This window comes from Xenopus laevis, chromosome 7S (assembly GCF_017654675.1).
Source record: "Xenopus laevis strain J_2021 chromosome 7S, Xenopus_laevis_v10.1, whole genome shotgun sequence".
In the NCBI taxonomy this organism is placed as follows: domain Eukaryota; kingdom Metazoa; phylum Chordata; class Amphibia; order Anura; family Pipidae; genus Xenopus; species Xenopus laevis.
The window spans coordinates 74,910,779-74,927,946 of NC_054384.1; the positions used below are offsets into that span (position 1 = coordinate 74,910,779).

At 40.4% G+C, this 17,168-nt stretch overlaps 1 protein-coding gene across 1 annotated transcript in view; it reads left to right on the top strand.

Annotated features, from left to right (window-relative positions):
- The window catches only part of drd2.S (dopamine receptor D2 S homeolog), a 194,839-nt gene that overhangs the window by 149,817 nt on the left and 27,854 nt on the right, over positions 1-17,168 (top strand). The window contains exon 4 of the mRNA XM_041571402.1: positions 11,242-11,378. Coding sequence (XP_041427336.1) covers positions 11,242-11,378 — 137 coding nt within the window. The remainder of the gene's footprint in view (positions 1-11,241; positions 11,379-17,168) is intronic.

The following is a 17,168-nucleotide window of genomic DNA, read 5'->3' on the forward strand; positions in this document are numbered from 1 at the left end:
TGTAGGCATTATTTGCACACTGTTTTCTTCAACCCGCCATCTAGCTGTGTGACCTTGTTCACATTCTGTCTAAATATCCATAATATTACCGTCTCCAGAAAAAACACCGGAGTGACTTTTTTCAAGCAGCATTCATATATTTTACGTAATCCGTATCCACCGCTGTAGTAGTGTATACGTTGACCTTGTAGGCATTATTTGCACACTGTTTTCTTCAACCCGCCATCTAGCTGTGTGACCTTGTTCACATTCTGTCTAAATATCCATAATATTACCGTCTCCAGAAAAAACACCGGAGTGACTTTTTTCAAGCAGCATTCATATATTTTACGTAATCCGTATCCACCGCTGTAGTAGTGTATACGTTGACCTTGTAGGCATTGTTTGCCCAGTTTTTTTGGCCGCAGCCACTGAAGCACAGAGGCCAGAAAAAATATGCCATATAAATGCTGAAAATAGTCATTTTTTGCCATACGTTGACTCAACGTATATGGCAAAAAATTACTATTTTCAGCATTTATATGGCATATTTTTTCTGGCAACTGTGCTTCAGTGGCTGCGACCAAAAAAACTGGGCAAACAATGCCTACAAGGTCAACGTATGGCAAAAAATTACTATTTTCAGCATTTATATGGCATATTTTTTCTGGCAACTGTGCTTCAGTGGCTGCAACCAAAAAAACTGGGCAAACAATGTCTACAAGGTCAACGTATGGCGAAAAATTACTATTTTCAGCATTTATATGGCATATTTTTTATGGCAACTGTGCTTCAGTGGCTGCGTCCAAAAAAACTGGGCAAACAATGCCTACAAGGTCAACGTATGGCAGTTGTTTAAAGAGAACAGTAGATTACTAGCCAGCAAAGCTACCTAAGCTAAAATGTCCCTCAAATCCCTGCAGACTTCTGTCCCTCCAATACAGAGCAGTATCAAGCAGATTACTAGCCAGCAAACTTACTATCATCTGTCCCTGAAATCACTAACAGCTCTCCGCCTACACTATCTCTTCCAAGCACACACAGGCAGATTTTTCAGATACATTTTTGCCCTTGATCCCCCTCTGGCATGCCACTGTCCAGGTCGTTGCACCCTTTAAACAACTTTAAAATCATTTTTCTGGCCAGAAATGTCTTTTCTAGATGTTAAAGTTCGCCTTCCCATTGAAGTCTATGGGGTTCGCGAACCGTTCGCGAACCGCTCGCATTTTTGCGCAAGTTCGCGAATATGTTCGCGAACTTTTTTTCCGACGTTCGCTACATCCCTATAAAAGGGTAAGAGCAACAAGACAAAGGTAGGGTTATCAATGAAACCAAGATTCATCAAAGGTTTACCGGAGAGAAAGGATGTGTTTAGGTAGCATATCCACAGTTACTCTGAAAAAAATCTCCATGCACAATTTAGAAGCATTTAAATTTGTACAGAATTGATATTTGTAAAACTGTGTAGCTGAATGAAAGGTGGCCAAATAACTAAACCATAGGATTATCAAATTGCTGGAAAGGCAGATTTTCTAAACTAAAAGTTTAGTATTAAGTAGTTTATGACACAAAAAAAAATTAAATCGAGCATATGCATACCGAATAACAATACCCACTGTTTTTTCGATTTAGTGGCACCATAGTATTACATATAGTATTACATGACCAGAAGCACAGTTAAAAATAGAGAGCCATTTTAGTGAGCAGTTTTTGGGGCAAAACTAAGATTGCAGAAGGTAAAGTATAGAGTTGATGTGAAATGTCAGACTAGGTGATTGTGTGATGCAACTCCTTCCAACAATTTAGAAGCAAATGATAGTTAAGAAACTAGTGGATGAAAGTTAGTTGGAAAACAGAGGCATTAGTAGTAAGACTAGTAGTTATCTATTTGAAAAAAGTGAGTAGTGAGTAGTGTAATACTATACTGTAAGTCTCCTTAAACAAATGCTGTGCTTCTCCTCTGCAATTGGTCTTGGACTGCTCTGTACATGCTTGTATTATTTTCTGTGTATTTTTCCTACTACTTGCACACATTAAATGTTTTTAATTTCCTCCCTGAGTGACTGTCCATGGTCAAAAATAATCAACTCACAAGATAAACACGTAGTTCTCTGAGCCAATGCCTATTGACTCTACCAATGAGCTGTTTGCACAATATCTCTTCTCTGGAATTCTGATCTATAACTCCTGATACATTCAAGTGGTCTCCATGAAGTTATTATTGTTTGGAATCAATAAATGTGATTGACTTTATACTTTTATTTATGCTGGAGAAATTATTAACAGACAAGTCTGGTTTGCAAAGCACAGGGTGATAATTGCTAAAGGAAATAATTCAGTGAATGGTCTTGTTTTTCCGAGCAGAAATAAGTTGTTGTACCCATATCTGAATAATACTGTTACTGCTAATACAGAATACAATTATTTTCCATGTCACTCCTGGCAAGCATTCACCAATGGGTTAACTGCCCTGCGGGCCTCTGGACAGGACCTCCCCTAACAAGTTTAAAATGAGAGCACACCCCCACTTACTTGTCTTTTTTGTCCTGTCCAGAGGCCGGATGGATGGAAGAAGGCGTTTGAAGCAAGTGCCTTATTTCCAGCACGAGGGTGTTTTCTCTGTCTCTCTCTGGCATCCTCGATGCTGAAGTCCGATACTCCCCTTGTAGGGGTTAGTGGAGGAGGGCCGTAGAGGGCAAGGACAGCCTAAGGGCAAAGCTGTTACCTCCCGTTAAACGGGTTAGGTGGGCGATGCTGCAAGGTGCGGACGCGCCTGTATAGAAGCGTCACAGGCGGAACCGGAAGTGACGTCATAACAGGACGCGAAAGACGCGAGGTGCGCTCCGGTGTTCGTGCGCTAGCACACAAGGAAAACCGGTAAGGAGGGAAGGTAGGAACCCCCCTCGGCCATCCTGTTGTTGGGGGTAAGGCAAGTAGCGCTGTATAGCGCAGGAGATGCGTGAACGCCAAGGTTGCCTGAGGGCAGCGGCGATGTCGGCAGCATTTTGTGAACACGGAAGTGTTCTTTGGCGTCAAACAGCCTGTGGCTATGGCGTGTAGCCCTAATAATAATAGTAACTATAGTAATTATATGCATAGCAACCCTTGCAAAATGTTGCACTGTGGGATGTATACTGTGCAGTTGTGCAATGTTAAGGAAGGCAGGACTGCTTATGCAAGTCTCTAATTGAGTAGTGGCATTCTGTTGCAGGTACTCACAAGCATGGAATCCAGTACTACGGGCAAGACACCTCACCCCAAAGGGAAAAGGTGAGATTTTACTTCCCTGCAAAAGAGGGATAGAGAGAGAAAGTTTACGAAATAATTATTGTGTACCATGGTTCTAAATTTTGTTTTGTTGTTATTGCAGCCTCCCTGTCTCGGAAAAGAAAGATAAAACACCAGAGAAAAGTTCTCCTGTGGTTCAGGAGGAGCCAGTACCTTCAGGCTCTAAGGCTAATCAAGCCCTTGTAGAGTCGCTAGCTTCGGTCATAAAACAAGCAGTAGTGCAAGGTTTTCAGAAAGCGACTGGCTCTAAGAAGAGACAGAGGCATTCATACTCCAGACAGTTGGAGTCACTGTCGGAAATCTCAGAAGGGGAATTGTCAGAGTTGTCTGAAGTACACTCACCCTTAGGCTCAGACGAAGGGGAAATTGAGTCCGAGGAAGAATCTAATTTTGATGTATCAGTGATTGAACCTCTAATCAAGGCGGTGAGGCAAACATTGACCTTTCCCACAGATTCTTCAAAAGTTTCATCGGCGGATAAGCTTTTTCCTTCGTTAAAGAAGAGGTCGGCAGGTTTTCCAGTGCATGCCTCAATAAAAGAGATTATTAAAGAAGAGTGGAAGAAGACTGAGAAGAGACCTCAGACGGCTGGGAAGTTTCAAAAGAAATATCCGTTTGAGGAGGAGGATGCTAAATTCTGGGACTCTCCTCCCAAGGTCGATGCAGCTGTGGTCAGGCTGGCTAGGAAGACGACTCTTCCAGTGGATGACGCAGCAGTATTTAGAGAGCCAATGGAGAAGAAAATGGAGTTTAATTTAAAGAAATCTTTTGCAGCAGCAGGGGCAGCCTGCAGACCAGCAGTGGCTCTAACATCTGTCTCAAGAGCAGTGAAAGTATGGCTCTCAAATATAGAAGAAGCGATTTCGTCTAATATTAAAAGACAAAAATTACTAGAGATGCTGGCTGATTGTAAACTAGCCATTGACTTCATGTCAGAAGCTTCACTGGATTTGGTTCATTTCACAGCGAGGTCCATAGCGCTCTCGGTGGCAGCAAGAAGAGCTCTGTGGCTGAAACCTTGGGCAGCGGACGCAGCATCAAAGACGAATTTGTGCCAACTTCCCTTCGAGGGAGACATGTTATTTGGGGAAAAACTGGATGCCATTATTAAAAAGGTCTCGGGAGGCAAAAGTGTTTTTCTGCCTCAAGAAAACAAGGCGAAGCGAGGAAGGTTTGAACCTCCATACTTCAGAGATAAAGATAAATCGTTTAGGGCATCAAGGCAATACAGACCCGGGAGAGAATATTCAAGACAATCCTCTTGGAGGGCTGGACGCCCGGGTGCCAGAAGTAATTTGAAGAGAGCAAGTTTTTTCTCCTCTTCTTCAGCCTCAACGCAACAACAATGAGATTACCTTGGCCCAGACAGAGATAGGAGGCAGGCTGACCTTGTTCGCTCAAATCTGGGCCAAGTCCGTACAAGACCGATGGGTGTACGATACAATTCAAAGAGGTTTTCGTTTGGAGTTTTTGAAAGTCCCCAGGAGGGATTATTGTCTAATTTCTTCATTTCAAAATGCAAAACAAAGTCAAGACCTGATTCAGGAATACATGGATCAGCTGTTGGCACTAAAAGCAGTAGAAGTAGTCCCGTCTCAAGAAAGAGGAAGGGGATTCTATTCAAGGCTGTTCTTAGTAAAGAAAGCATCCGGCGCTTTAAGACCGGTATTAGATATGAGAAAACTAAATCAGTTTCTGGAAAAGAAGAAGTTCAAGATGGAGTCCTTGGCCTCCATCATTCAGGCTGTGTCAGTAGGAGATTGGCTCACAAGTATAGACCTAAAGGATGCCTTCTTTCACGTTCCAGTCTGTCCAGAGCACAGGAAGTTCCTTCGATTTGCAGTGGGCAAAAGTCACGTGCAGTTCAGATGCCTACCGTTCGGGCTGTCACAATCACCAAGGGTCTTCACAAAAGTTCTAGTTACCCTGATAGCAGAGTTAAGGAAAGAAGGGATATCGACTTTCCATTATCTGGACGATATTTTGGTGACTGCGAGCTCAAGAGAAGTGGCAAGGCAACACACAGAGAGAGTGCTAGAATTTCTAGGGATACACGGTTGGGTTGTCAACATCGAAAAAAGCCACCTTATTCCATCAAGGTCACTAATCTTTCTGGGAGCAAATTTTCAAACAGAGAAGAATCTGGTGAGCCTTCCAGTCCAAAAACAGCAAAAAATAATTCAGGCGATAGCAGACTTCAGGGGCCGATCAGTTGTGACAGTGCATTGTTGCTTAAAAATTCTGGGTCTAATGTCTTCTACCATACAAGTGGTAAAGTGGGCAAGATGGCACTTAAGAGGTCTGCAGAATTTTCTATTGAGAAAAGTAAGGAACCCACAATTAAATTTGCACAGAAGGATACATCTGCCTCAAGAAGTGAAACACAGCTTAAGCTGGTGGTGCAGACAAAGAAACCTGGACGAGGGTCTACATCTAGAAGAACCAGACTGGGTAGTACTGACTACCGACGCGTCAGGTTCAGGTTGGGGAGCCCATTGCGAGAATCAATTTGCCCAGGGGTCATGGTCCCTGAAGGAAACTCCCTCGAATGTGCTGGAACTAAGAGCAATCGGAGAGGCTCTGTTTGCTTTTTCGGAAATGCTGAAAGGAAAGAGCGTAAAAGTATTGTCGGACAATGTCACGGCAGTCGCTTACATACAAAAGCAAGGGGGAACCAGGAGTATTACGTTGCTGGAAGAGTCCGTACCGATATTTCTTTGGGCAGAGAGATACCTAGAAAGCCTGTCAGCAGTGCACCTGCCGGGCACAGAGAATCTCAGAGCAGATTTCTTGAGCCGAGTGACCCTAGATCCAGGAGAGTGGAGTCTCCACGAAGACATCTTCCACGACTTAGTAGGAGTCTGGGGAAGACCACAGATAGATGCCATGGCTTCGGCAGAAAACAGGAAGTGCCAGAAGTTCTACGCAAGATACCCTTGCAAAGAGGCATTGGCCGTGGACGGTCTAAGACAAGATTGGTCCAAAGACCTAATATATGTCTTTCCTCCGATTCCACTAATATGGAAAGTCTTGAAGAAGGTGGATCGAGAGGCAGTGGATGCAATAGCAGTAATTCCCTTCTGGCCGAGACGACCCTGGTTTCCATTGCTGCACAAGTTGGCCGTGGCAGGCCCCAAAGAAATTCCAAAATTCCCAGGATGGCTGTCACAGAGAACATTTCTGTATCAGGAGAAGGATCACCTAGCCTTAGTGGCTTGGAGATTGAAAGGCAGAGGCTTAACAAGCTGAGTTTAAAGGAGGATCTGGTGAATTTTCTTCTAAGGTCAAGAAAAAATTCTACCTCAACTCAGTACTATAAAATCTGGGATGTCTTTGTTCAGTTTGCGCTATCTCAAGGGCAAGATCCAGCCTGCCCGACAGCACCTCTGCTGGTGAATTTCTTGTATTCAGGCTATGAAAGAGGTCTCCAGTTAAGTACACTTAAAGTTCAAGTGTCAGCCATTTCTGCATTAACAGGAGCCAGTTGGGCATCAGATCCTCTGATTCAAAGATTCTTTAATGCCTTTATGAGAGTTAAGCCTTGCATAAAGACGTTTTCACCCCCATGGGATTTGCCATTTGTGTTGAATACCCTATCAAAAGCCCCTTTTGAACCTTTGGAGGAAACCTCGTTGTGGAACCTCACGTTAAAGGTCATTTTACTGGTGGCGGTCACTTCAGCATGTAGAGTGGGAGAGTTGGCTGCCTTGTCTGCTTCAGAACCACATACAATAGTGTTTGAAGATAAGGTTATACTAAGACCTGCCTTCAAGTTCCTGCCCAAAGTGGTGTCTAAATTCCACATGGACTTAGAAGTAGCCCTTCCTTCCTTCTGTCCAGCTCCGAAGTCGGAAAAGGAAGTACGTTGGCACACTTTGGATGTAGTCAGAGCAATTAAAACATACCTGAGAAGGACTGATACATACAGAAAATCTGATCATTTGTTTGTCATACCCTGTGGGTTCAGAAAGGGTCAAGCCCCTTCCAAGAGGACATTGAGTTCCTGGATTGTCGCTGCAATTGTCAAGGCTTACAATATAGCAGGCAGGGAGGTTCCCCGGGGGTTGAAAGCCCATTCTACAAGAGCACTGGCGAGTTCCTGGGCAATGGAAGCCAAAGCATCGCCAGAAGCAATCTGCAGAGCAGCGAGGTGGTCGTCAGTCAATACATTTATAAGACATTATAGACTGGATGTCCTTGCCTCCCAAGAGGCTAGATTTGGCAGAAGAGTTTTGGAATCAGTTATACATTGCTGAATAAAGCAGTTATTTTTCTTTGTCGCTATATGTTGTGCCCTCCCCTTTTTTCAGAAGCTTTGGAATTCCCATTGGTGAATGCTTGCCAGGAGTGACATGGAAAACAGGAAATTGTTATACTTACCGTAATTTCTGTTTCCTGGTCACATTCCATGGCAGCATTCACCAAGGAATTTCCCACCCCAGGGGTCTGGCTTTAGACTAAGACAAGTAAGTGGGGGTGTGCTCTCATTTTAAACTTGTTAGGGGAGGTCCTGTCCAGAGGCCCGCAGGGCAGTTAACCCATTGGTGAATGCTGCCATGGAATGTGACCAGGAAACAGAAATTACGGTAAGTATAACAATTTCCTGTTTTATTGAAAAAAAGAGTAGATCTGCTACAGAAAAAGTAAAAAAATGCATTTTAGCATGAATTTGCATATCTTTAGTTTATTAAACAGAATTGGTTTTAATATAGTGTAAAGAGAATATGTGAGTATGTCTGACATGACACATTTTCTATGTGATATGCATGCAAAGTCATAGGGGGCATACCAGAAAATAAAGAAAGAAATGCGTGCTTTTGTAATAAAAATATAACAAGAAAAGGACCCTTCCCCAGAGTTCAGGGTCAGTCCTCTTGGTGGCCATTTTAATCAACCTTCAGATTCCCAACCACTGAAAAATGGAGGGGTTAAATCAGTAAAAAGCCCATTCTCTAAAATATCTACATTTATCTACAAGGTATTAAATGACATTCGTTTGAATATTCTCTGCAAGAAGTCCCTAACAGAAAGCTGTTAACATGTATTATTTCCTGTTAATGCATATCCTGATTTACAGCAGAAGTAGTGAAGAGGATAGGGTGAAGGATGAAGTCGATTGCTTACATATGTAACCCTTTTCTTACCACACTTCCTATAGAATCGGATCACACGCATGGTTCGGAGCGGATAATTATGGTAACCCAGTAGAACTAGACCTCTTTTAAACAGGAATTTAAAGTGCAGTGCCTCCACCTAGTGGTCACTGAGGAAAAAAATTACACAGTTGCAGTAAACCAAGATGAACTTTATATAATAATAAAATAACAATGGGTTATCAATGCAAACACAATTATATTCCTGCACTGGGGAAAAAGTCTTTCTCTCCACTTTGGGTAGACAACACAATTCAGTTCCTGGCAATTTGTCCCTTCCCCAATAGTTCTTATACCACGGGTAGAGCTACTTGCCCCAATGTACTGTACCTCTGCTTTAGGATGAAGCTGTAACACCTACATGGCAGGCTCACAAGAAACACCTTTCCTCACTCCTCAACTCACAGAGATTGCAACTGGCATACAAAACACAAACTAAAAGCAAGGCAAATATCCCCTCTATGCTGAAGCACAGCCTCACTTGTTACTGCAACTCCTTTACTGTCCATGCTTTCTCCATGTTTTGGATGTCAAGAGTTCTTAATCAAGGTAACAACTTGTTAAAAGTCATAACTTACTCACAGTAAAGGCTTCTCTGAGGTAAAGTAGTCAAGGCAAATGAAACACAATAGGCTAATGCATGTTCTAATAAATATTTTTTAATTTTAAATATTACTTGGGCTACTTCTTTACTAAACAGTAGGTCTCTCCCGATTTTTTGTCTTTTATTTAAAGTAGTCAAAGCATACTCAATAACAGAGCATATCACACACTGACACTCCTTTGGAGACAGACTTGCCAGGAATCCTACTTCATCTCTGTGACACCTTTAGTAGACCTGGATCACCACCTTTGGGACTTCCAGCAAAATGATTTAACCTGATTCCCTATCCACTATTATCCCTACATTAAGAGGCGGGAAAGAGATACCATTGATCTATCCACTTATAATGAAACTTAGAAGCTCTTTCTAGCTTAACCTATCTGCCTTAAGCTGCTAGAGTGTACTATAAAAGAACTCACCTTGCGCTATCCATATCTCATTTAAGGGATCCCTGTATCCTCCATGGGGTCCCTGTATCCCCAATTTCTCCAACGCTTACCTCCCTGGGCCTTTCCTTAACTGAAGTCCCAGGCTCCCAGCAAAGTTCCACACTCTACTGAAATGAAAGTCTGAATAGGAAGAACATGTAGTGCCTCTCCTTTAAAGGATAAGGAAAGATTAAAACTAAGTAAGCTTTATCAGAAAGGTCTATATAAATACACCAGTAAACTCTCAAAGTAATGCTGCTCTGAGTCCTTTGTGAAAAGAAACACAGCGTTTCTTTCCTTGCATTGTGTATACATGGACTTCCAAGTCAGACTTCCTGTTTTCAGCTTAAACCTCCAGGGCTAGGGCTTGAGCATGCTCAGTTTGCTCCTCTCTCCCCCTCCTCCTCCCTTCCCCCCCACCCTTCTCCCTACCTGCTGTAACCTGAGCCCAGAGCTTTGAGTGAACAGGGAGAGACTCAGGCAGGAAGTGATGTCACACCAAGTTAATATGGCAGGTGCTATTCTAAACAAAAAGAGAGCTTATGTCGCTGTTTACTCAGGTAAAGCATTCTAAAGAATAAAACATTTTTCTAGCTTGCACTATTGTGGCTAATCTATTGGCAATAAACTGCCTTGGTAGCTTTCCTTCTCCTTTAAGACATAGGAAATAATGCCGTAATGCTTAAATCTTCAACTGCCAGGGGAACATTTTAAAGGAAAATTATTTCCTCATAAAAATCTTAAGCAACAGATATCATATTATATTAAGTGACTTATTAAATAATCTTACCAAACTGGAATACATACTTGAGTAAATAGTGCCTGTTTGCATCTTTTGCCTTAAGCTACCATTTGGTAGTGATCTGTGTGCTCCCTCACCTGCCCAGAAATAATGCAGTGCTAACTGTAACAGGATGAAGCGTAGGAGTAAAACACAGAGCTTTGTCCAGTAATTGGCTCATTTGACCTACAGTGTGTGTATGATCACTGTAAATCGTAGGATCCCAAGTGGCGGCCCTTTGTTCTTAAAATGACAATTTTCTATGTAGGATTACCCAATGGAACAAAATACTAAAATAGTATATTCATATTATGAAAATTGAGGATTTTACATATGAGATGTTTATGCACTGTATTTTTATAGACACCTATACTGTTTGGGGGGTATAGTTTTCCGGGGGAATTTTCCACAAGTGGCGGATTTCCAAGACATAAGACAAGCTAACCCAATGGACCCCTGCATTAAGTATATGACATTATTTGTCACATTTTAAGACACATTTGGAGAAAACGTACAACATACAGCGCATTTGTATTCTTGCAGGTTTCAAGCACTATGAGAGTATTGATTTTCAGAATGATGATTGCTATTTGCAATGTTATTTTCTCTCTCAAGCATCCAACACTTGACAAATATCAAACCTGGATTCAAGTCTGAAGAATTTTGTTTTTCACCCTTTTTTTTTTTTTTACATATTATATAAAAACTGTAGCTCTTGAGCACTGCATTATTGACTATCCTATTTATTTTTAAGGAACACAATTCTTGAATGATCTTCGAGGTTTTCTGAGATTGTACAGATGAAATATTTTATTAACCACTTTAGTGTCTGACAAATATTTTGATAAACTATATAACATTTTTACCATGTTTCAAGACTTTCCAGTGCACCCCACTTTTTTAGAGAAAACAGATCCCTACAGCTGTGTATAGAAAGCTTAGATTATGTCTTGCTGTTTTTATGATTTAACTTATATTCAATGTTACTGAGCAGTGTGTTTATTTTAGGTACACAGCAGTGGCGATGCCTATGCTATATAATACACGCTACAGTTCAAAGCGCAGAGTGACTGTAATGATATCTGTGGTTTGGGTCCTGTCATTTGCAATATCTTGCCCCCTCCTGTTTGGGCTCAACAACACAGGTAAGGATCATCACTCCCTCCCAATCATACTTCTAATATAGCTTCATTTTATTAATCCTATAGCACAACAAGCATTCATCTTACGTTGGATGGAAACATAATTACTTCAGTGATACCTATTAAAAAATAAAGCATATTTTTATATGTGAATGTTTAACCATTTCAGTTAAAGGAAATGCCCGTGATCCCATTTAAGTAGTTGTATTATAATAAAGAATTGCACTGTTCATATGATGCCCACACACAGTGAAAAATTCTTGTTCCCTTCTGCTTTTTAATTTAATGGCTACTCATTTTTTTTTCAGTTTAGGTGCTTGAAAATTAGTGACTAGTGTCAGGTTTTAACAGGAATATGTGACTATGCCTACATGAAAATTAGTGACTAGTGCCAGGTTTTAACAGGAATATGTGACTATGCCTACATAAAGGAAATTGTGGAATGAGCACGCACTCCTGTGACAAATGTCCTAACGTGTTTCATATCTAGAGATACAAAATCATAGGCCTATGCCTATGATTAGGTATCTCTAGATACGAAGCACGTTAGGACATTTTGTTTTTAACCTATGGATAAAGATTGAGATTTTATGCAATTTACACAATTTTGTTGCATCTCACCCCAAGCTACGGGTTCGGGTCACTGGACCCGGGCCACCAACTCTCATCGGTGAGTGTGAATAATGCTTATACTGTTTGATTTACCCTTAAAAGACAGACCTGGGGCCACGCATCCAGGTCAAGTTCTACATCGGATGAGCTTTGGTTTTTCACTAGTAATTTTTGAGCGTTCACTGTTCACTGTTTGGATAAAGCCATGTTTTTTCCTTGGTTATGCCTATATAAACCCTAGAGTTGCTATTTTTTTCTACTGGGAATACTCCTAGCTTGCCCCAACTCACCCCTTGCTAAACCTGTGTCTCTCTCTCCATCATGGCTGAAGTTGAACTACTTTGTGAGTGACAGCACACGTGGGGGCATTTTGATAGGCTGTAGGACAAATGTAAACAGTGCATCAGCCTATAAGAACATTGTCCACATTGTGAGATAAACCTGGAAGGTCCTCAACTTTAAGCCATATAAAATAGCAAAAGAGATTTGTAAACGGTGTGCTGGAGGAGGCAAGGGGGAACCTTCATTAGCAAAGAATAGCAGCACTATGGTTTATGTTTGTTATTTAATGTGTCACTGTCCCTTTCAGGTGTTCCACATTTATGTTTATTACCTAGAATAATTGTGCACACCAATTGGTAGGTAGTTTTGAAACATATTTTTTTATGTGACAGGATATGGATACAGGATCAATAAATTGGCTGTATCTTTTTTAAAGTGTCAATAGAAGACCCCCAACAACTTGCTTCAGAAAGTGATACACAGGCATTGTTCCTCAGTGTGCTAAAATTCCCATCTACAGTATGTATAACCAAGTTTACAGTTAGCATATGTGGAATTAATCTGTATACAGAGTATTAACATTTTCATAATAATAATAGTCGCAAAGCTCCCAAAATGCAACAATAATAGGAAATATATGTAATTGAAATGATATTCATATCTATAACTAAGTGCAGAAGTGTCTAAAAGATACAGTAAATCATGTTCTACTGCTAACAATAAATCACAAAAGTGGCTAATTGCCTACAAAAAATCTCAGTTCGATCAATCTTTATCCTTGACACATCCCTTTATTCAGATTTTAAAAATGGTGTGAGGTATGTGTCAGTTTTAAATTGGATCACCTCTCCAAAGATAAAAGCTGGGCCCCTCTGCCTTACAGGTATAATCTTTGACATTAATTTAATCTAGTGTTCTAAACTAGTCCAAATGACTCATCAATTTGTTATTTTTTACCTGTTTTTACTATTATAAACAAACTATTTTTTCAAAACTAACACTAATGGGGTGAGTTATCAATCTTCGAAAATGTCTCGCTATTTTGTTAAAACCGCTCCGACTAATTCCTGCTGACTTGTTTACCCTATTTATTAAATACATTTTCCTGAAAAAATCTGTTGTGGAAAAAGACTCACATTTTTTCGTATTTAAAGCCTAAAAACTCATCCTTTGTGGATTATTATATGAAATCCAGCGCAGATCAGGATATCTTTGCCATCATTGACTTCTCGATGATCTTGACAGGTTTGAGTTGCAGTTCTTTTTTTTTTTTTTTTTTGCTTTGAGCACCATCTGAGTTTAATAAATCATGACAAATTCAAGGGGTTTTTTTCCTCCGTGATTTCTGCTTTGAAAGTTCGAACAGGAAAAATCATAGTTTATTAAATAACCCTCCTTTGGACTTTTAACACCATCTGAGTTTAATAAATCATGACAAATTCAAGTTTTTATTTCCTCCTTTGAACGTTCGAACAGAAAAAAAAATCATAGTTTATTAAATAACCCTCCTTTTTGCCATGAAGGAGTCTGACATTTAGGTTGTTAGAATTTTTTATTTTTCTATTATATGCAGTGCAGTACACATCGTCCTGTTGTTACTTATGACTCTTAAAACATCATGCTACACTGTACATAGTGTAGCCTGGGTGTGCATGCACATGACAGTGGAAGTACAATCCCAGACACTCACACATGAGAATACAGAGACCCAGATATCCGTCTTCCAGGGTGGATAGTTGGTTGAGTGGCCTTAAGGTGGCCATAGACGCACAGATAATATCGTACGAAACGAATTTTCGTCCGATATTCGTTGCGTGTATGGTGGAAAAAGAGCCAACCAATATCGGCAGAAGACTTGGATATCGGTCGGCTCATCGATCGGGCTGGACAGAAAATTTTGATCGGGTGCCTTTGAAGGGACCCAGACATCACCCATTGTTAGTGCTGAATCGTCAGATATAGGTAAAATTCTATTGTTTCTTCCCATATATCTACATGTATATCTGACGATTCAGCTCTACACGTGTGTATTGAAACAAACGATCGTTCTTGGAAAGATCTTTTCCAAGAAAGATCGTAATTGTTACGTCTGTGGCCACCTTTACAGACTGCCTTTTTTTCATAGCAGAATAGACTAGCAACTGTTATTGTGTGAAAAAGAAGACTGAGTGTCGATTGGGTACAAGAAATACTAGCACAATATTTCCAACTATAATTCTAACTATAATTGAATGTTGATGATCTGGACAATGGAACTCATTTATTGGCTGACATTTATTCATGTGGTTTGTTCTGTTGAATGTACTTTCCGCCATTAAAATGTTTGATTCAATATATTTATGATTATTCTGCCTGTTTAATGCACAATAATGGTCCAATGCATTAACCCAGGAAGAGGTATGTTATTCTAATCAGTGCTAGCATCTTGCCCTGCAGTTATAATTATACATTTATTCAGAGCACAGACGTTTTACTAGCCTGCATTTGGAGAGATGGCTTGTTTAATCCCTTTGAGATAACAGAGATGGAAATGACAACATTACACAAGAAATATCATTTGGGATGTTTGCAAAATATACAAATCAGTATGGAATAGTTGTGATGTATGCAAATTATTATACTAAAATAATCATTTGCATGATAATTACTAGGGATGTAGCGAACCGCCGATAATGTGTTCGCGAACGCCGTTCGCGAACACCGGCAAAAAATGCGAACAGTTCGCGAACTTCGAACATCCGAAAATCGTTCGATTCGAACGATCGAAGGATTTTAATCGTTCGATCGAACGATTTTCGTTCGAATCGAACGATCGAAGCCATTCGATCGAATGATTTCATTCAATCCAATGGCTTCGATCGTTCGATTCGAACGAAAATCCTTTGATTTTAGCGATCGAATGGTCGAATGGTCGAACGATTTTGACGCGAACGCCTATTGGCGAACGTCGCGCGACGTTCGCGAACTTGCGGCGGACGCGAACAGCCGATGCACTATTTGGTAAACAGGTGGGCATTATTACTGATAGTATGTGGGGAGCAATATTACCGGAATATCCACGAATCCCCATATTTTATCATCTGCCCAAAATACATAAAGAGGAGAGGCCGCCAAAAGGCAGACCTATCGTCTCAGGCATAGGTTCATTGAATGAAAGTTTATCGGTATTGATTGATGTTATGTTACAACCTTTGGTCAAACGGTTAGGCTCATATATTAAGGATACACGAGATGTCTTACAGGTGTTGGAAGGTCTAGAGTGGCAATCGACATATAGTTGGGGGACAGCTGATGCAGTATCACTATATTCCAGTATACCACACAATAAAGGTATGTTAGTGGTAAAGTATCATTTGGATAAATATAGTCAATATCCCGAACAGATAAAGGAATTTATTTTGGAAGCAATCTGGTTTTTGTTGAATCATAACTATTTCTCTTTTAATGGAATATTCTATCTCCAGAGACGAGGGACGGCCATGGGGGCGCGGTTTGCATCAACATATGCAAATTTATATCTAGGATGGTGGGAGGAGACCCACATACTTGGAGCTGATGCCCCATATTTGGAGTATATAGTTATGTATCGTCGTTTTATCGACGACCTGCTTTTTGTGTGGAATGGAAGTGAAGGGGACTTTAATGAGTTCCTACAGGGTCTGGGGAACGTGGAGCTCAATCTCGCGTTCACAGGCTGCTTTAGTAGAAGTGATATAGTGTATCTTGACTTACGCATTTACACTGAAAAAGGAGGAATAGCCACAACAGTGCACACGAAACCAAGTGCAGGGAAATCCTTACTGCGAGCAGACTCATGTCATCCGAGTCACTTTAATAAAGGGATACCCAGGGGGCAATTTCTTAGACTGCGGAGAAATTGTAGTTCTGATGCTAATTTTTTGATGGAGTCCTGTAGATTGCGGGATAGGTTTTTGTCCAAAGGATACAATCTAATGACACTACAGGAAGCATTTAAGCACGCCTTGCTGGCTGATAGAAGCACTCTATTAAAGGATAACAGTAAAAAAACAAGGAGATTAGAAAGGGGTTCCCAAAACACTCAACCAGTAACTTTATGTACGAAATATAGTAAACAGTTCACTAGAATCAGGAGCATAGTAGATAAGTATTTACCAATACTGCATGCGGATAGGGATTTCAAAGAAATCCTCCGTACAGGGTATAGAATGGTAGCAAGGAAAGCTCCCACAATTGGATCCATGTTAGCACCCAGTTTATACTCACGTGCACCAAAACCTAAAACATGGCTTCAGAGCACGGGCATGTTCAAATGTAATGCTACGAGATGTGTGACATGCTCAGTGGTCCATGTAGCGGATAATTTTGAATGCAGTGTAACACATGAAAAATATAAAATAAATGAGTTTATAAACTGCAATACAAAGTCAGTCGTGTATCTATTAACTTGTAGAGCCTGCTACAAACAATATGTAGGATGTACCATTAGGCCAATGAAAGAGAGAATAAGGGAACACATTAACACCATAAAATCAGGTGGTGAAACTACAGTAGTATCTAGACATTTTAAAATGTGTAATAAGAGTAATGTGACAATGTTGAAAGTACAGGGAATAGAACATATAACTTTGGATGTGAGGGGTGGTGACCTGCGGGCTAAACTGCTGCGAGCGGAAGTGAAGTGGATACACAAATTAATTACTAGACAGCCGCAGGGACTAAATTCAGTATTTGACATTAGTTGCTATATATAATGAAGTTTGGGAAATAATTTTAGGGTCGCTGAAATTTAATTAAATCAATAAAATACATATAAATTATATATATATATATATATATATATATATAAAAAAAAAAAAACAGAAGCTTTGTAATTGTGAATGTAAATGGTACCCACTGTGATTGGAAGTAAAATAGAAA